This window comes from Geotrypetes seraphini, chromosome 10 (assembly GCF_902459505.1).
Source record: "Geotrypetes seraphini chromosome 10, aGeoSer1.1, whole genome shotgun sequence".
Lineage (NCBI taxonomy): Eukaryota > Metazoa > Chordata > Amphibia > Gymnophiona > Dermophiidae > Geotrypetes > Geotrypetes seraphini.
The window spans coordinates 53,854,814-53,875,925 of record NC_047093.1 but is presented as its reverse complement, the minus strand read 5'-3'; the positions used below and the strand labels follow the sequence as shown (position 1 = coordinate 53,875,925).

Here is a 21,112-nt window from a genome sequence, read left to right as displayed (position 1 = left end):
GAAGAAGAGCGGTGCCGAGCTGTCTCCGACACCGATTCTTTAACCAAACGAGGCAGTACCAATGGAGATTCTTGAAATGTCGGTGCTGGTGTCGAGGAGTCAGACCTGACTGGTACTGGAGGAGCCAGCGTCACCATAACAAGGAGTAAAAGTTATAACTGCTCCCGTAACTCCTCCTGAAGCAATTCCTTAATTTGCTGCTTGAGAGAGTGCACCGGTACCACTGGCTTTTTTGCCCATACCTTCGGTGCGTCTCTACCCTCAGGTGATGAAGAGGCCGATGTCGAGGCCCTCACTGAAATTGGAGCCGAGCGCTTTTTGGGTCTTCTCGAGATTGGCAGGATTTAGCTAACTGCTGAAGTGACCTGAGGACCCAGGGGTGGGGGAAGGCTTCTTAGCCGGCTTACCCATTGCATGTGACACCAAAGATGATTCCATCGATGTCAGATGCTGCGGTGTCGATTTCGATGTGAACCCGGACGCTGGTGTCAACTCACCCTCCATAGCAGGACCGAAGAGGAGACGTTGAATCTGACAGTTTTTAAGGGTCCGCTTCTGGAGGGAAGAGCAACGAGTACAAGATTCAGCCCTGTGCTCTGGCTCCAGACACTGGAGACACCAGCGATGCAGATCTGTGATGGAAATAGGGCGAGCACTGCGTCCGCACTTCTTAAAATCCGTTTGAAGATGGGACATTGAGGGAAAAATGGCCTCGGCGAAATCGAAGGTTGAGGTTTTGGGGATGGAACAGGCCCTGCCGGGCCGAACCCATGAAAGTGAGAAAGTAAAAAAATTTTTTTTTTACTAGAAAAAGGAAAAGAAAGAAAAGAAAAACCAAATACTGACTGAAAAGTCAGAAAATAAGCCGCATGAGTGGGAAGGCAGTGAAAAAAAATATCAATAGCAATTGATGAGTGACTTCTTAGCTCCGCGGAAACTAAGAAACTGAGGGACCATGCGCCCTACATCGGGCGGGAAGGCACTCGTACATGCGCGGTACGGGCTATCACGAACTTTCTAAACACTTAAAGTGGCGATGCACTTTTAAAGTGATCCATACTGGGACTCCATCGGTGATGTCACCCATTCATGAGAATATGCTGCCTGCTTGTTCTGGGATAACAGGAAGACTAACTTGTGTCGGGACTGGTCTAGAAGGAAAAGGAAGGTTCGATTTTGTAAAATTCCATGCCTTATGATTGCCATCCGATAACAAGATGCTATTAGAAGCTAAGGAAGTAGGCAATAAACTTACATTTGTGGGCAAAGTGTCTTGCAGTTTGGGGTTTGATGGAATATTAGAGGAAGATCCTGGGGGCAGGTTGAAATCTGAGTCCTGTAAAAATACAAGGTACACCAATGAAACTCAAAACACACAGACACACCAGTTCAATTCAGAGCAAGTACACTTGCAGAAAACAAAGATGCTAAAATTGAGCTACAAGTTTTTCCAGCAGAATAATTACCTACTATGATAGTACAGAAAGACTTTTTTGATACATGTGCAGTGTTCTCCCCAGGGCCTTACAGCCGGGCGCTGCGCCCGGCTGATTTAGATGACCACCCAGCTAATCCTGCTGCTGCCGTCGATGCTCCTTCCTGGGCTGACTCGCCGCCGAAAATTCTGTTTGACGCCTGCCTTTTTTTTTCGCCAGCATGCTTTTACTTGCTTCGGGCCTTCCTCGTTGCCGGGACCTGCCTACTTTCTGTTTCGCAAAGGCAGGACCCGGCAGCGAGGAAGGCTCGAAGCAAGTAAAAGCAGCAAGTGTAGTGGTATACCATTTGAGAAAAACAAATGCACCGACATCGGACCCGATTCTGCTTGCTCTTTTAAAGCTCCGATCCAAGCAACCTTGGTGCCTATTGTGGAAGATAAAGTGGTCAGCCAGGAAGAATAAAATCAAGAAAGTTCAAGTTTAGTCAAGCTGTGATTTGAACTTTATAGGCATTTGTTTTTCATCCTTTAACTGGCAGGCAGAAGGATGCTCCATTTATTAATCTTGCATAGTCTGATACAGGAAAAGCTAGAAGTGCATCAGGATTTAAGGAGCTTGGGGTGTGCAAATCCACTTAATGCAGAAATTACAGTAAAACGAAATCATTTTTCTATTTCACTGCAGCTCTATGAGGTTCTTTTGCCCTTAGCTATAGTCAAATGATGGATAGGAATATGTTTATTTCATTTAAGTTAAGGGAAAACAATATTTTTTTCTGAGTATCCTTTAAATAATGGTTCACAAATTAATTCAGCCTGTTTTAAGGCTGGGTTTTGTTTTTCACATTATTGCTTCTGTTTTTATAATCCTTAAAAAAATAAGGGGCAATTCTCCAAGTGGGTTCTTCCTCGTAGGCACCCTGAGACTGTACAGGGAACGCCTATTCTATAGCAGTGAATGGGCTCCCAGGTTCCATTACAGAATGGTAGCATATAGCCTTAGATTCAGGCGCCTTACAGTTAAAGCAGCCATAGAGCTGACGTAACTAAGCATGTCCACTTGTGGGAGAAATTATTTTATTTTCAGTTTAGTGATCAAAATGTGTCTGTTTTCAGAACTTATATCTGCTGTCTATATTTTGCACTATGGCCCCCTTTTACTAAATCGCAATAGCGGTTTTTAGCACAGGGAGCCTATGAGCATCGAGAGCGGTGCAGGGCATTCAGCGCATCTCCCTGCACTAAAAACCGCTACTGCGATTTAGTAAAAAGGGAGGGGGTATATTTGTCTATTTTTGTATAGTTGTTCCTGAGGTGACATTGCATAAAATCATCTGCCTTGACCTCTTTGGAAACCTGCGGAATATATATGATAATTAACATTTTCTCTGCATACAGTGTGCTTTGTGGGTTTTTTTTAAATTTTATTGTTGGTAGATCATTTTGACTTGGTCATTTTAAAAGTAGCTCGCAAGCCCAAAAAGTGTGGGTACCCTTGCTGTAGAGCCATTTCTTGTATGACTGGATCAGCTATATTTATCTTTTTTTTTTTTTTTAGTTGTTTAAATTCATGCAGAAATAAATGGCTAGATTGAACCTAATGACTTCATTAATGCCTTTCCCTTTTTTAACCTCTATACCATTTGAAAGAGGGCAAAAACTTCTTAAATTTAGTAAAAATATTCTGGCACAAGTGTCAAACCTTAAAAAAGGAAGTCATATTGAGCATTGGAAAATAATAATAATAATTAACTAATAAAAATAGTACACATTTAGGGCTCCTTTTACTAAGTTACAATAGTGGTTTTAGCATGCGCTTAGTGCGCGAATTGCCACATGCGCTAGATGCTAACGCCAGCATTGAGTTGGCGTTAGTTTTCCCACATAGCACAGGGGTTTGCGCGTGCTAAAAATGCTAGCGCACCTTAGTAAAAGAGGGGGTTAATTTTCCCCACCACCAAATTTCCCCATCCCACCCCACCCGGCTGGAAAAAATTTCTGGGGAGAACACTGATGTGTAAGAAATAATTTTCAAAAAATACAAAAATAGAAGACTGTCTACTCAGGTAGCTCACCATACAGCTGGAAAACTTTACGAGCACTACTATAAACTCTAAAACCAAATATAATAGCTCCTGTTTCTTTTTTTGTCAGGAAGACTAATCACACTTTCTACTAAATTTCTTTCTTTCATCTGAAGAGGTCCTGTACATGGTTTATGTGCTATTAAAAGGTGTTGGGTTTTTTTTAACCACCTTTTTGTGAAATATGTTAAAGCAATGTACAAAATAAAGACAATATAGTTAGAAAAGAAAAACAAAATAAGAAAAGCATATGCTCATCTAGCCTTCATCTTTCCTCTGGGTGTCTGGAAATGACTCTCCTCAAGAATATTTCTGTATCAACAACATAACTGCAGACAAGGACATCAGGCAGCAGCATCCCAAAACAAGCTCATCAGTATCTTGGGTTCTACCCTGCTATGTTCAGGTCTTAGTAATTTCTTCACTGACCAAAGTGAATTGTTTCTTGCATCTAGAATGAAAGGTATATGTTACCTATCACAGCCATGCTCCAAGATCACAGCTGTTAGCAGCTCTTTTTAAGTATTTCTATTTAGACAAATCAGCGACTTAAATCCAGAAGAAGAGTGCCATTATCACTGTCAAATTATTTGAAACACTCTTTGGGCCATGCTGCTTGCCTTTGGCTTCTGCTTGCAATAACTGCTTCACAAGATAGCTATGAAGTTAACATACAGAAATACTGCAAAACAAAGCAAAAACAAAAAACTCAGATAAAATCAAATCAGACAAGAAAACAATCCTCACCTTAGCGCTGACTCCAAATTCAATAGGTGGTACGGGAAGAACAGACTCCACATGAATGTCTAGTCCATTAACAGGAGGGGCATTCCCTTCCAGCCGTTCTGTCCTCTCTGAACCCTTTCTGTTCTTCAGGGATCGCTCGTTGCCTATTGGTCCTGGTTTGTGCTCCTTATGCTGTCCCAAGCTTTGATCACAGTCCTTTAAAAGAGAGCAGACAGACTAAGATATAAACATGCTTATTACCTGTTCCCACCACAAAAATAACCCACAAAAATCTAGTCTTGTGCAGAACATCCAAAAGTCATCTTGAGACGGATATTCAGGTTAAGACCCCTGTAGAATATTGCTCTTCCTTTTGGCTTAAAAGACTACTACTATGACTCTTTTGCCAATAGCTCCCCATCCTTTTTCATCCCTGATTCTTCAAAGTGCAGATAACTGCTTCAAACTTGTGAAAAAGGAAGAGACATAATTAGGAAAATGAAATGTTTCCTACTAGACCAGACCAGACACAAGTGGGTATATCCCCTGAATAGCAGACAGATAGAGAAAAGCAGAGTTTCTAGCAATACCATCGGTATAACAGTAGGTGAAGTCTAGACCGGAGCTAATTAGTATATATTTAATAAAGCCTCCCAAAAAGGATGATCACCTTGTCAAGTTCTCTGAAGCACAGATAAAATCTCTGGTGGCTTTTTTTTTCCTTTTAAATAAAGTCCTTTTTGAAGTCTCAAACCTTCTTTTCTTCAGTGCACTCTCTTCCAGCTTTCTTGGTATCTTATTTCATTTGTCTTTAATTCATAAGAACATAAGAATAGCTTTACTGAGTCAGACCAATGGCGGTCCATCAAGCCCAGTAGCTCGATCTCACAGTGGCCAATCCAGGTCACTAGTACCTGGCCACAACCCAAGGAGTAGCAATATTCCATACTACGATACAGGGCAAGCAGTGGCTTCCCTTATGTCTTTCTCAATAACAGACTATGGACTTTTCCTCCAGAAATTATTCAAACCTTTCTTAAAACCAGCTACGCTATCCGCTCTTACCACAGCCTCTGGAAACACATTCCACAGCTTAACTATTCTCTGAGTGAAAAAAAATTTCCTCCTATTGGTTTTAAAAGTATTTCCCTGTAACTTCATCGAGTATCCCCTAGTCTTTGTAATTTTTGACAGAGCGAAAAATTGATCCACTTGTACCGTTTTACTCCATTCAGGATTTTGTAGACTTCAATCATATCTCCCCTCAACCATATTTTTTCCAAGCTGAAGAACCCTAACTGTTTTAGTCTTTCCTCATACAAGAGGAGTTCCATCCCCTTTACCATCTTGGTCGCTCTTCTTTGAACCTTTTCTAGTGTCACTATATCTTTCTTGAGATAAGGAGACCAGAACTGAACGCAATACTCCAGATGAGGTCGCACCATGGAGCGATACAGCAATGTTACTTACCGTAACAGTTGTTATCCAGGGACAGCAGGCAGCTATTCTCACTAGTGGGTGATGTCATCAGACAGAGCCCCGGTACGGACGTCTCACAAGCACGTGTTGCTTGTAGAAACTTAAAGTTTCTAGATGCCCGCACCGCGCATGCGTCGGTGCCTTCCTACCCGGAGATCCGGGCGTGTCTCCTCAGTTCAGGTAGCTAGCCTGAGAAGCCAACCCAGGGGAGGTGGGTGGGACGTGAGAATAGCTGCCTGCTGTCCCTGGATAACAACTGTTACGGTAAGTAACATTGCTTTATCCCAGGACAAGCAGGCAGGTATTCTCACTAGTGGGTGACCTCCAAGCTAACCTCAGTGGGATGGAGGGGGAGTTGGCGACTTAAGAGAATAAATTTTTCAATACTGTTTGGCCAAACTGTCCATCCCGTCTGGAGAGGGTATCCAGACAATAATGTGAGGTGAATGTGTGAACCGAGGACCAGGTGGCAGCCTTGCAAATTTCCTCGATTGGTGTTGATCTGAGGAATGCTACTGAGGCTGCCATTGCTCTGACCTTATGGGCTGTGACCTTACAAGGAAGTGATAATCCAGCCTGGGCATAGCAGAAAGAGATACAAGCCGCCATCCAGTTAGAGATGGTGCGCTTTGATACAGGTCTTCCCAACTTGTTAGGATCGAAGGAGACAAAAAGTTGAGGAGTGGTTCTGTGTGGCTTGGTGCGATCCAGGTAGAAGGCCAAGGCACGTTTGCAGTCTAGAGTGTGAAGGGCCGATTCTCCGTGGTGAGAATGAGGCTTAGGGAAGAATACTGGAAGTACAATGGATTGGTTGAGATGAAATTCGGAGACCACCTTAGGCAGGAATTTCGGGTGAGTGCGGAGGACCACCTTGTCATGGTGGAATACTGTGAATGGTGGGTCCGCCATCAATGCCTGGAGTTCGCTGACTCTGCGAGCGGATGTAAGGGCTACAAGGAAAAGCACTTTCCAGGTGAGATACTTCAGAGGGGCCCTGTTGAGTGGTTCAAACGGGGGCTTCATGAGGTGGGAAAGGACTACATTGAGGTCCCAAACTACTGGGGGTGGTTTGAGAGGAGAGTTAACATGGAAGAGTCCTTTCATAAATCTGGCGACCACCGGATGGGCCGAGAGGGGTTTCCCTTGTAGAGGCTGGTGGAACGCCGCAATAGCGCTCAGGTGGACTCGTATGGATGTGGACTTGAGCCCAGATTGAGATAGGTGTAGGAGATAGTCCAGCACGGAGGATAAGGAAGCTCGCTGAGGTTCCTTTGATTTAGAAACGCACCATGATGAGAATCTGGTCCATTTCTGGGAGTAGCATTGTCGAGTGGCGGGCTTCCTGGAAGCTTCCAAGACCTCCCTCACTTCTTGTGAGAATTGGTGAGGGGTTACGTTGAGAGGAACCAAGCTGTCAGGTGGAGAGACTGCAGGTTGGGATGAAGTAGTGATCCTTGATGTTGAGTAAGTAGTGAAGGAAACACTGGAAGTGGTACTGGTTCCCTGCTGCTGAGTTGAAGTAGGAGGGAGAACCAAGGTTGTCTGGGCCACCGAGGAGCTATTAGAATCATGGTGGCCCGTTCGAGTTTCAGCTTGACCAGAGTCTTCTGGATCAGCGGGAATGGTGGGAACGCATATAGAAATCGTTTCCCCCAGTTCAGTAGAGAAGCATCTGCCTCGAGGCGATGAGGAGTGCAGATCCTGGAGCAAAACTGAGGCAGTTTGGCGTTGTGGGGAGCCGCAAAGAGGTCTATCTGAGGCGTCCCCCATTGCGTGAAGATTTGGTGAAGGGGGTTGGAATGGAGAGTCCATTCGTGCGGTTGTAGCAGACGGCTTAGTTTGTCTGCTAGGACGTTGTTCTCCCCCTGGATGTATACTGCTCTGAGTAGGGCGTTGTGGCGCACCGCCCAGTCCCAGACTCGTAGAGCTTCCTGGCAAAGGAGGGCCGAGCCCGTGCCTCCTTGCTTGTTGATATAATACATGGCGGCCTGATTGTCTGTGCGAATGAGGATTACCATGTCGTGGAGTCGGTGTTGGAAAGCTTGGAGCGCATTGAAGATGGCTCTGAGTTCCAATAGATTGATTTGGTGTAGTCTTTCCGCACTGGTCCAGAATCCTTGGGTGCGGAGACCCTCCAGGTGGGCCCCCCCATGCGTAATTCGACGAATCGGTTGTGAGAACTTTCTGATGGGGGGGAGAGTGCATCAGCAACCCTCTGGATAGATTCGAAGAGGTCATCCACCAAAGTAGAGACTGCCGAAGAGCAGGTGTGACTACGATGCGTTTGGACAGTGGATCGAATGTCTGATTCCACTGTGATGCCAGGGTCCACTGGGGGATCCTGAGGTGGAGTCTGGCAAAGGGTGTCACGTGTACTGTGGAGGCCATATGGCCCAGGAGCACCATCAGTTGTCTCGCCGGTAGGGTTTGGCGAGTAGCCACCGACTGGCAGAGATGAAGAAGGGACTCCATGCGTTGCCGGGGCAGAAATGCTCGGAGTCGGGTGGTGTCCAGGACCGCTCCGATGAAGGGGAGGGACTGGGTGGGTTGTAGATGAGACTTGGAGAAGTTGATCTCGAAGCCTAGATTCTGGAGGAAGTAGGTTGTAGCCAAGGCCGCCGAAGTGGCCTCTGGGGCTGACGGGGCCTTGATGAGCCAGTCGTCGAGGTATGGAAATACCTGTAGACCCCTGTCCCGGAGTGCTGCGGCCACTACCACCAGGCACTTTGTGAAGACTCTGGGGGATGAAGATAGGCCGAATGGTAGCACTCGATACTGTAGGTGCAGATTTCCCACCCGAAATCTGAGGAACTTTCGGGAGGCCGGGTGAATGGGGATGTGAGTGTAGGCCTCCTTGAGATCCAGGGAGCATAACCAGTCGTTCTGCTCGAGGAGGGGGTATAGAGAAGCCAAAGTCAACATGCGGAACTTCTCTTTGACCAGGAACTTGTTGAGGGCCCGAAGGTCTAAAATGGGTCGCAGGTCGCCCGTTTTCTTCGGGACGAGGAAGTACCAGGAGTAAAACCCTCGGTTCAATTGGTCTGACGGGACCGGCTCGACAGCCCGAAGCTGAAGTAAGGTTTGGACTTCCTGAAGAAGAAGGGCGGTCTGCGTCGAGCTTGAAGGATACTCTCTTGGAGGATGGTCCGGGGGGACCCGGTGGAATTGAAGAGAGTATCCTTCTCTTATGATGGAGAGGACCCATAGGTCCGTGGTTATGGCCTCCCATCGGTGGTAAAAAAGATGGAGGCGGCCCCCTATGGGAGAGGCCGAGGTTATGCTCCCGGGAGGGGCGTCAAAAGGGCTGGGGAGCCTTAGGTACAGCCGGTGGCTGAAGTTTTTGCTGAGACTTCTGGGGAGGTTGTCTCTTCGCAGGCTGTCTCGCAGCAGGCGTTTGTCTGGGTATGTAACGCCGCTGGTAAATCAGGGGTGGCCTGGATGGTCGGGACTGTTGAGGTTTGGGTTTGGGCCGTAGGATGGATTGAAAGGATTTTTCATGATCCGACAGCTTCTTGGTAACAGTTTCGATAGACTCATCGAACAGGTCAGCTCCAGCGCATGGTACGTTGGCGAGTCTGTCCTGTAGGTTGGGATCCATATCGATAGTACGGAGCCATGCCAGGCGACGCATGGCTACCGCGCTTGCGGCGGCGCGTGCCGAGAGTTCGAATGCATCGAAGGAGGATTGCATCAGCTGGAGGCGTAATTGGGAGAGGGAGGCTACCACTTCCTCGAACTCGAATCGAGCTTGGTTGTCTATGAACGGAGTGAACTTGCGGAGCACCGGCAAGAAGAACTCCAGATAGGAAGAGAAAAAGAAGTTGTAGTTTAGCACCCGTGACGCCATCATGGAGTTTTGGTAGAATTTTCTACCAAATTTGTCCATCGTTCTCCCCTCTCGGCCCGGCGGTACAGAGGCGTAGACCTGGGAGGGGTGAGAGCGTTTAAGGGAGGACTCGACCAGTAGGGATTGGTGGGAGAGTTGAGGGCCCTCGAACCCTTTATGGTGCACGATGCGGTATCGAGCATCGAGTTTGCTGGGGATCGCCGGTATGGAATACGGCGTTTCGAAGCACTGCATGAAGGTCTGGTCCAGTAATTTGTGCAAGGGGAGCCGAAGCGACTCCGTTGGAGGGTTAGGTAGATGCATGGTGTCCAGATACTCTTTGGAGTATCTGGAGCCCGTGTCAAGGGTCACATCCAGATCATCCGCCATTTGTCGGAGGAATGATGAGAAGGACAATTGTTCCGCCAGCGTCGGTCTGTGGGACGGGCTGGAGGATGATGAGGCCTCCAGGTCCGTGGACATCGGGGAGTGACAAGGAGAATCGGGCACCGGTGTCTCCTCATACTCCGGGCCCCTCGGAGGGGACACCTCTGATGAGGAGTATCCCCTACGTTGCAGTTTTTTCTGCGGTGACACTTCCGAATGGCGTGAGGAGTGCCAGGATGAGTGTCTCGATCGGTGCCCGTCTCGGTGGCGGGACGGGGATCGGGATCGTCTGTGCATCGCATGGTCTCCCGAGGCCCCCAAGTGGAAAGGGCTGGAAGCGGTGGATCGTAACTGGGTTTGCGATGCGGGTTCTTGCGATGCTACCCAAGTCTGGTAAGGAGTACGGAAGAACTCTTCCTGACTATGCCCAGGGCTTCGAGTATCGATCGGAGGTCTGGTCCCATGTTGGCGCGGAGGCGTAATGGGTTCTAATGGCGGCATATCGGTAAGCGAGGCTTGCCGCGTGGGCATCGCCGCCCTCCCCCGTTCGTCCTCGTCGGTTGTCGAGGTCGAACGGTGTGGGGGAGGGGGAGGGGGCGGGCCGCCCCTTTGGATCGGTGCCGGGAGGTCACCCTGTATGGCAGCGATGAGCCCGGGTCCGATGGTCTGCATGAGCTCAACGAATTGAGCTTCCAGCACGGACCGTAGCGAAGCCGATAAGGAGGGATCCGCACCGAAAGGGGGTCCTCCTGCACGGACATCGCGCTCCTTCGAGGCCGAGTGCTTCTGCTTAGTAGCTTTCGGCACTTTGATGACCATTGGTGGCACTGTGGAAGGAAGAGGTACCTGAACCGAGGAGACCGGGGCAGGCACCGACGTCGAGCTCGTGGATGGTGTCGGGGCGAGCGATGCCGGTTTCACCACGCTCGATGCAGGAGGGGTCGATGCTGGTTTTGCCCGAACCGGGGAGGTATCGGATGAAGTGGAGGCTGAGGGATCCTTAGCTGCGTCCATCTTGAACATCGATTCCCACAATAGGCAACGCCGCTTGAATGAGCGTGCCGTAAGGGTAGAGCAAGGCCTGCACGATTTCGGAATGTGGTCAGGGCCCAAACACTGCAAACAGCGCCAGTGAGGGTCCGTGAGTGAAATCGCGCGTTGGCACTTGCTGCACTTTTTAAAACCGGTGATTGGCCGGGACATAGGCCGGAAAATCTCCGCCGCGAGGTCGAAGCCAGTGGGCCTGAGCCACGTGGCCGGCCCGTTCGACCCGCCGGAGGAAATAATCTTCTTCTTTTTTTTTTTTTTTTTTACGAAAAGAAAAGAACTGTTAACTGTAATTAAAAGAAAGCGAAAACGCGGACAAGGAAGGCAAATTTAACTGAATTCAGCTAGCGCATGATGAAGTTGAACTTCTCAGCTCCGCGGAAAAGAAAGAACTGAGGAGACACGCCCGGATCTCCGGGTAGGAAGGCACCGACGCATGCGCGGTGCGGGCATCTAGAAACTTTAAGTTTCTACAAGCAACACGTGCTTGTGAGACGTCCGTACCGGGGCTCTGTCTGATGACATCACCCACTAGTGAGAATACCTGCCTGCTTGTCCTGGGATAAAGGGGCATTATAACATTCTTACCTGCTCTTTTATGAAACTGCGATAGCAGTTTCTAGTGTGGGGAGCCACGCTGAATGGCCCGCCCTGCTCCTGACTCAAATAGGAACTCAATGAGCATCGGGAGCAGCACAGGCCATTCAGCACAGCTCCCCGCGCTAGAAACTGCTATCGTAGTTTCGTAAAAGGAGGCCTTAGTCTTGTTAACCATCCCTTTTTTAATAATTCTTAGCATCCTGTTTGCTTTTTTGGCCGCTGCCACACACTGGACGGAAGGTTTCATCGTATTGTCTACAATGATACCCAGATTCTTTTCTTGTACGCTAATCCCCAAGGTGGACCCTAGCATCCGGTAACTGTGATTCAGGTTATTCTTCCCTAAACCTGACAATCCAAATTAAAAAGAAAAAAAAACCCTCTCTATCCTGAGTGTGAGAAATTTGCTGATATGCCTGCCTAAATGGGGAAGCCTGGACTGAAGTTTCTGTTTAGTTCAAAATAACAAAATTGACATTATTCCCTGACTAAATGTCATCACTAGCTGTTTTTGTAATGATCCCTGCATTACCTGAAGGAGAGAGATATTTTCTTCAGTGCTGCCTGGAACCCACACAGCAAAGCAAAAACAAAAGAACTGTGGAACGATCTTGATAAAATTTTTATTTGGACAAGGTGCAGAGTAAAAAACAGAATAAAACACCCTAGCAGCACTTTTTATGTTCGATTTTCCCGCGGCGTCCTTCTCTCTGTTGGTTAGAAGACATTGCTTCGATCGGCAATGCTCAATCTTACACAGTATTTTGTTTTGCTTATTTTGCAATCTTTTAGTTGTGGTTTATAGCAGTGCTGGACCCCGGACGGAGGTCTTTCACGACCAAAACATGGTCCGTGTCAGGACTATCCAACAAACCTTTTACTGTGTTTTATTCTGTTTTTTACTCTGCACCATTTTCAAATAAAAATTTTATCAAGATCATCAGTTCCACAGTTCTTTTTGTTTTTGCTCTGCTGTCTTTTTGTGAAATTCCTCTTGTGGACTTTTTTGGTTGTTTTCTATCCACAAAGCAAACACACACGTTTTATCCATTTAATTTATCTTTAAAAGAAAAGTCCTCATTCTTCCATCAAAATCATGAAAAAGGGAAAATACCCCTTGACTAAGTATTTTCCCTTTAGTTTAAAGCTTTTGCAATCTAACAAAACTCCAGAACAGTTTTCTTTCTACAAATTTTTTAATTGCTGCCAAACTAGTAACAGAAAAATTCAACACTATTTCATACGAGTGAATTTTTCTTTGCCTAGAACTTCAGCAAACTCAGAGTTCCTATCTGTGGCAGAGATTAAATAAGAAACTTACTTAAAATTTTCTTTTCTCACAACATTCACACACAATTTATTTTATCAGACACTCCTTTTTACTACTTATTGGTACTCTCAGTTATTCTCTCAAGCAAACAGTAGCTCTCCATAAACGTTTCTACTCTTCATCACAGCGTCAGTTATTCTTCTTCAACTGAACTTGCAGCAGGCTTCCTTACTTGTGCAGCCAATCAGAGTCATGCATTAATATTCTAGGGAAAACTCATGCTTGCATATTTACAGTATTATCTTGCTGGATAATATTAAAAAGTCTTTTAAAAACCCTGTCAGGTCTCTCCTGCCATGGACCAGCTATAAAGTAAATATTTATTTGTAACCACTGGTTATATTAATAAATGTAGATTTTTAAGATATATGAGAAGGTACTGGCTATGAGGATGAGTGGTGTTCTCCATCTTCTAATCAATAGGGATTAGAATGTATTTATGTCTGGAGTTCAAAGGCTGTTAAAGCACAGTTACTTACCGTAACAGGTGTTATCCAGGGACAGCAGGCAGATATTCTTGACTGATGGGTGACGGCACCGACGGAGCCCCGGTACGGACAATTTTAGAGTGATTGCACTCTAAGAACTTGGAAAGTTCTAGTAGGCCGCACCGCGCACGCGCGAGTGCCTTCCCGCCCGACAGAGGCGCGCGGTCCCCAGTTAGGATAAGCCAGCTAAGAAGCCAACCCGGGGAGGTGGGTGGGATGCAAGAATATCTGCCTGCTGTCCCTGGATAACACCTGTTACGGTAAGTAACTGTGCTTTATCCCAGGACAAGCAGGCAGCATATTCTTGACTGATGGGTGACCTCCAAGCTAACAAAAAGAGGGATGGAGGGAAGGTTGGCCATTAGGAAAACAAATTTTGCAAAACAGATTTGCCGAAGTGTCCATCCCGTCTGGAAAATGCATCCAGACAATAATGAGATGTAAAAGTATGAACTGAGGACCAAAACAGGACGTCCCAATTTATTCGGATCAAAGGATAGAAAAAGTTGGGGAGATGATCTGTGGGGCTTAGTACGCTCTAAATAGTAAGCTAGAGCCCGCTTACAGTCCAAAGTATGCAGAGCCTGTTCTCCAGAATGAGAGTGAGGTTTCGGAAAGAAGACAGGCAGAACAATGGATTGGTTGAGATGGAATTCCGAGACAACCTTAGGGAGAAACTTTGGATGTGTACGCAGAACCACCTTGTCATGATGAGAGAGTGTAAAAGGTGGATCCGCAACTAGTGCATGTAGCTCACTGACCCTCCTGGCAGAGGTTAGAGCAATAAGGAAGACCACTTTCCAAGTGAGAAACTTGAAAGGAGTCGTAGCCAAAGGTTCAAACGGAGGCTTCATTAAGGCGGAGAGAACCACATTGAGATCCCAGACTACAGGGGGTGCTTTAAGAGGTGGTTTCACATTGAAAAGACCCCGCATGAATCTGGAAACCAAGGGATGAGCTGAAAGAAGTTTCCCATGAACTGGCTCATGAAAAGCAGCAATAGCACTGAGGTGGACTCTGATGGAAGTAGACTTGAGGCCAGAGTCAGACAAAGAAAGAAGGTAATCCAACAAAGTCTCCACTGCAAGGGACGTAGGATTATGATGATGAATAAGACACCAGGAAGAAAATCTTGTCCACTTCTGATGGTAACATTGCAGAGTTGCAGGTTTCCTGGAGGCATCCAGAATAGAACGAACGGGCTGAGACAACAGAGTATCATTCGAAGTCAGCCCGAGAGATACCAAGCTGTCAGGTGCAGAGACTGGAGGTTGGGATGCAGAAGGGTCTCCTGATGCTGTGTAAGCAGAGAAGGAAACAATGGAAGAAGAATAGGCTCCCTGGAACTGAGTTGAAGTAGAAGGGAGAACCAATGTTGCCTGGGCCATCGTGGAGCGATAAGAATCATGGTGGCCTGTTCCCTCTGGAGCTTGAACAAGGTTCGCAACATGAGAGGTAGCGGAGGGAAAGCATACAGGAACAGATTGGACCAATCCAGGAGAAATGCATCCGCTGCCAGACGGTGAGGAGAGTAGAGTCTGGAGCAGAAGAGGGGCAGCTGGTGATTGTGAGGAGCTGCAAATAGGTCTATCTGAGGAGTGCCCCAATGAGCGAAGATGGACTGTAGAGTCAAAGGATCGAGAGTCCACTCGTGAGGCTGGAGAATTCTGCTGAGTTTGTCCGCCAAGGAATTCTGTTCTCCCTGAATGTAGATCGCTTTTAGGAATAGTTGGTGATCTGTGGCCCAAGCCCAAATCTTCTGGGCTTCCTGACACAAGAGGCGAGAGCCTGTCCCACCCTGCTTGTTGATGTAGTACATTGCAACTTGATTGTCTGTGAACAGCAGGAGGACTTGAGGGAAGAGAAGATGTTGGAATTCCTTGAGAGCATAAAACATCGCTCTGAGTTCCAGGAAATTGATGTGATGTTTCATTTCCTGGGCTGTCCAAAGACCTTGAGTCTGGAAATCGTTCAAATGAGCTCCCCAGGCGTAAGGGGAGGCGTCGGTGGTGATAAGGTGATGAGGAGGTAGATGGAACAGAAGACATCTGGAGAGATTTGAGGATATCAACCACCATTGTAGAGACTGACGAAGAGACGATGTCACAGATATGTGTCGAGAGCAGGGATCCGTTGCTTGGGACCACTGGGTAGCCAGGGTCCATTGAGGAGTGCGCAGGTGAAGACGTGCGAAGGGTGTGACATGAACTGTGGAGGCCATGTGACCCAAGAGTATCATCATTTGCTTGGCAGAGATGGAACGTTGCGGAAGCACCTGCTGACATAGAGACTGAAGAGTTTGAAGACGGTTGGACGGCAGGAACGCTCTCATGAGGACTGTGTCCAGCACCGCTCCTATGAATTGAAGTCTCTGAGTGGGGATGAGATGAGATTTGGGTAGATTGATCTCGAACCCCAGAAGTTGGAGAAATAGGATGGTTTGGTTGGTGGCCAGGAGTACTGTCTGAGATGAAGCGGCCTTGATTAACCAGTCGTCCAGGTAAGGAAAGCCATGAAGGTGGTGAGAGCGTAGAAAGGCAGCTATCACAATCAGACATTTGGTGAACACTCTTGGAGAGGAGACAAGACCGAAGGGCAGCACCTTGTATTGGTAATGACAATGATGAATCATGAAAAGGAGGTACTGTCTGGAGGCCAGATTGACCGGTATGTGAGTATATGCCTCTTTGAGATCAAGGGAGCATAGCCAGTCGCCCTGATTGAGAAGAGGGTAAAGAGTGGCCAGAGAAAGCATTCTGAATTTCTCTTTGACCAAGCATTTGTTGAGATCGCGAAGATCTAGTATGGGTCTGAGATCTCCTGTTTTTTTGGGGACTAGGAAATAACGAGAGTAGAATCCCTGTCCCTTTTGATCTAGAGGAACTTCCTCTATGGCGTTCAGAAGGAGGAGGGATTGAATCTCTTGAAGAAGGAGGGAAGACTGATGAGTGTTCAAAGCAGACTCTTTTGGCAGACTTTGGGTAGGCAGAGTCTGAAAGTTGAGAGAGTAGCCGTGGCGGATGATGTTGAGGACCCACTGATCCGAGGTGATATTTTCCCAACGGCTTATGTAATGAGCAAGGCGTCCTCCTATGGGTTGCGGAAGATGGGCAGATGGTAAAATACTGGCTATGTCCTGGAGAACTAAGTCAAAAGGGTTGTGAGGACTTTTGTGGAAGAGGAGGCTTCACCTGTTGTTGCTGTTGTGCTGGTCTAGGGTTTTGCCTCTGCTGTTGCCGCTGACGCCAGGGCTGTTGGGGGGCCGGTGGCAAGGGACGAGCCACAAATCGGCATTGGTAGGCCGATTGCTGCCGAAAAAGCCTGGTAGGTGGGGTCTTCTTTTTTATTTTGAGGAGAGTATCCCACCTAGTCTCATGAGCTGAGAGCTTTTGGGTAGTGGAGTCCATGGATTCTCCAAACAGTTCATCACCCAGGCAAGGTGCATTAGCCAGTCGATCTTGATGATTGACATCAAGTTCTGACACTCTGAGCCATGCCAGTCGACGCATGGCTACCGACATAGCCGTGGCTCGAGAGGTCAGCTCAAAGGTGTCATAGATCGACCTGACCATGAACTTACGAAGTTGTAAGAGTGATGAAGAAGTTTGGCGAAAGGCAGATCTTTTGCGGTCAGGGAGGTACTTTTCAAAAGCTGACAAATTCTGAATGAGATGCTTAAGATAGAATGAAAAATGGAAAGCATAATTCCCTGATCTATTAGCTAGCATCGCATTCTGATATAACCTCTTGCCAAACTTATCCATGGCCTTACCTTCTCTGCCAGGAGAGACCGAGGCGTACACACTAGCTCCCGTGGATTTTTTTAAAGTGGATTCCACCAAGAGAGACTCATGAGGGAGTTGTGGTTTGTCAAAGCCCGGAATGGGTATGACCTTATATAAGGAGTCCAGTTTGCGAGGGGCTCCTGGGATGGTCAAAGGCGTCTCCAGATTTTTGTAAAAAGTCTCTCTTAATATATCATGGAGAGGCAATTTTAGAAATTCCCTTGGAGGCTGTTCAAAATCCAGTGCATCGAGAAATGCCTTGGATTTTTTGGATTCAGCCTCCAAGGGAATAGAGAGAGAGTCACACATCTCTTTGAGAAAAGAGGTGAAAGAGGTTGCATCAGGCTTAGAGGACGGATCTAAAACAGAAGGATCCTCGTCCGCCGATGAACACTCCCCCTCAGAGAGAAGAGGCTCTTCGGAATCACCCCACAGATCAGGATCCCGTACTTGAAAGCTGCGGTCTCGGGACTCCGGTGTGGAGGGTTCCAGGTGTTGAGTTTTGTGTGTCGACTTACCCGACCTCTGGGAAACGGTACCGGGAGATGTTATGGGTTGTGCCGGTGCTGAAGTTTGTACAGCCTGGTGGAAGGACCTCGGTTCCGGCACTAAGATCGGCATGGATACTGACGAAGCCGAATGTACCAGTACCGACAGAGTGAATGCAGATAAAAGAGGTTACTCCACTGCCGGTACCGGTGGCTCAAACCGGACCGGGACTGGAAGGCTCGGTTTCAAAAGAGCAGGAAGGAGCTGCTGTAATTGCTCCTTGAGCTGCACCTGCAGGACGGCGGCAATTCGCTCGTCCAGCGAAGGCACCGGTACCGCTTTTTTCTTCTGCGGTACCTTCGGTGCCGCTCTACACTCCGAAGAGGAACCCGAGGTCGAGGGGCTCACCTCAATCGGTGCGGAGCGCTTCCGTGGGCGCCTCGAGGTCGGCAGGACTGGGCTCGCTGCTACTGAGACCGGAGGACGCTCCAGCGGGGAAGGCTTCTTAGCCGGCTTACCTGGAGGATGTGACGCCGTCGCGGTGTCGACGAGGTAGGTGCCGACTGCGTGGGGGCCGATGTCGGGGCCGGTGCTGCCGAATCCGACATATCGGTACCAAACAATAACCGCTGCTGGATCTGTCGGTTTTTTAATGTTCTCTTTTTTAGAGTGGCACAGCGGGTGCAAGTGGACGCCCGATGGTCCGGACCCAGGCACTGTAAGCACCAGTTGTGCGGGTCGGTGAGAGAAATGGGCCTCGCACACCGCTGGCACTTCTTAAACCCGGGTTGGGGGGGCATGAACGTAAAAACGGCTGCTGCCAAATCGAAGGCCGAGGCCTCGATGGTGGCAGCAGGCCCCGCCGGGGCAAACCCGAAAAAAAAAGAAAAAAAGAAAATTCTTTTTTTTTTTTTTTTTTTTTAAATAATAAAATAAGAAAAAAGAAAAAAGGGGAATACAATTTCCGAAAAGGTTTACGCGAGCGGGAAGGCGAATGAGAAAAAAGTTTTCAACAGCCGTTGAAAGTGCGTCTTCTTAGCTCCGCGGAAACTAAGAAACTGGGGACCGCGCGCCTCTGTCGGGCGGGAAGGCACTCGCGCGTGCACGGTGCGGCCTACTAGAACTTTCCAAGTTCTTATAGTGCAATCACTCTAAAATTGTCCGTACCGGGGCTCCGTCGGTGCCGTCACCCATCAGTCAAAAATATGCTGCCTGCTTGTCCTGGGATAATACCAGTTTGTCCACCAAGTATATTCATAAATATTCAATTCATAAATTATTGAAGGAGTCCAAACTCAAAACCATTGACATTCTGTCAGTAGGAAAGCACTTGGACATCCACAAGGGACATCCAAACCTAGAGACTGGTGTACAGAACAAAATAAACAACCAAACACCACATACCCTGAAACCCACCCTTGAGCCTATTACTACAGACTCATGCTTAGCAGACCAAACGTGAAGTATCTTCGAACCTCTCTCCCCAGAGTTACTTTCCTCACAACTAAAAGTCTATCCACACAAAGCAGTATACTGGACACCTGCCCTTCATACTTGTTTGCCTACATTCCTGATTCTCTTATTTCTTGGCTAGTTTCTCTATTCCAGAATGGGTCACTAATCATCTGAGCCTTTCTTTGGCACGATGAAGTATATGGAGTATCTGCCTGAGTCCGAGTCTTCAGGCGGCCCAGGTTCCATGGCCTGAATATCCAACAATCTTTGCACCGTGGCCAACACCCTGTCTGCTTTTTCTGGTCACCATGCTGGGGAGTCCACAAAACAGTCAGCCCCCTAAGGATGCCTAACAGCCTATGCTCAAATCCCTACAAGCAGTAGGTGAGCAGTGCTACTAGGGGTTGGCCCTGACCTCCAAAAAAAGGCTTCTGTAGGCTGGCTAACAGGTACCGCAAGGTAATGGTTTGTCAGATGCAGACCTCAGTCTGCTTTTCCTCCACACAGGCAAAGCTGGACCTTCAACTATGGAAGCTTTTAGCAATGAAAGCTGAGAAAAAATACACGAAAATAAAGAAATAGGCAGAGCAGAGCAGAAACATTCTTTCAGGCTCGTATTGTAGCGTGGCCGGTCCTCGAGGCTTGCGGTAACCGGCCCACGCTTAAAATATTCTCCCCAGCGTGCTTCCCCAAGAGGGAGGAAGTCCCTGTTGTGAATAAACTTATCCTATGTGCACGAAACAGAATGGCCTCACACAGGTAAGTAATGAAATCAAGAAATCAAATTTATTGTTCAACTGAACTGGTCCAAATAAAAATGCATCAAAAGAAAATGTACTCCAAAGATCTTGGTCATAATCATGAAAATAAAATATACTGTAATTACCAGCCTGGTCTGGATAACTTTTCCAAAGTTCTTTCATCAATGTCCCAGGTATCACAGAGTCTCCGGCAGTCCTTGACTCTCTCAAAGTCTTATTTGTAAATTGGCAAATAAACTATGTCATTTTGCAATGTGCAGAGCTGCCCTCTCAAAAGCAGTGGCAGAAGGCTGGCGGATTTGTCAAATCGGCTCCTTGTTACCAAGAGCAAAATAACCCGCAAACTATTCACTAAGGTGCTGGGCAAATCCTGCCCCAGCTTTCAGGATATTCACCTCTTATGAAAAGAAATTGCTGAAGTTCTTTTCACAGCAGCCATCTTGGCAAACAAAAAAAAAAAAACTTCTCATATAAGCTAACACTTTGCTAGCATACATTCCTTTAGCTAGTATGCTCAAGGAAAATCCTTATGCCCAGCAGAAATGGAAACGTTCAAAAAAATATAAACTCAGAAAGCAACTCAAACTAATTAATATCAATTTCTTCAATCATTCCCACCTCTGGTAAAGCACTGCAATCCATGGCTTCATAATCTGGGTTTACCAGGGTTGTTCCTTCTGGGTCAGAGTCCAGCATTTCAATATCGTGTGGCTCGGGGGGACTTGGAGGCTCCTTCCACCTGAGAGCTTCTCCTCTGTCTCCCTTCCTCCTGGTCAGCCAGCTCTCCAAATGGTGCAAAGCTGCTGTGCCACGCCCAGCCCTACTCAGGGGCTGAACTTCCTTCAGCTGAGGCTGCCTTCTCCCCTGTTTAGCCAGCTTCTCACAAAATGGAGGATTTAAAGGGGCCCTGCCAGATTTCACCAGGCTGTGTTCTGCAGCAGGTCTGAACACAGCCTGTGCTTCCTGGTCCTGTTCCTGCCTATCAAGGACACAGTGATTAGCCTGGACCAGTTTCAGGGGATGTTTTCTCCGGGGTTTAACTGGCACAAGGCCGGCATTGGGCTCGGGTTTGTGACAGTATGCACAAGTTAAAAACTAAAGGGGGCAGCAGAGCCTTTTGTGAAGTAGGAGGGATTCAAAAACTGGAGTGGATCCCCTCTGCAAGGCTCGTGAGTACTGGGATATAACCCGCTCGTCCATAATGACAAACCTATAGTGGA

General features: G+C 47.5%; 1 protein-coding gene across 10 annotated transcripts in view; it reads right to left on the bottom strand.

Annotated features, from left to right (window-relative positions):
* The window catches only part of LOC117367785 (protein O-mannosyl-transferase 1-like), a 435,721-nt gene that overhangs the window by 165,065 nt on the left and 249,544 nt on the right, over positions 1-21,112 (bottom strand). For all 10 annotated transcript variants that reach the window (XR_004540848.1, XM_033960719.1, XM_033960718.1 and 7 more), the window contains 2 exons: positions 4,267-4,461; positions 1,256-1,336 (listed from right to left, as the gene is read on the bottom strand). Coding sequence is in view for 9 of the 10 variants with exons in the window: in XM_033960719.1 (XP_033816610.1) it covers positions 1,256-1,336; positions 4,267-4,461 (276 nt within the window). In the remaining variant the exon portion in view is untranslated. The remainder of the gene's footprint in view (positions 1-1,255; positions 1,337-4,266; positions 4,462-21,112) is intronic.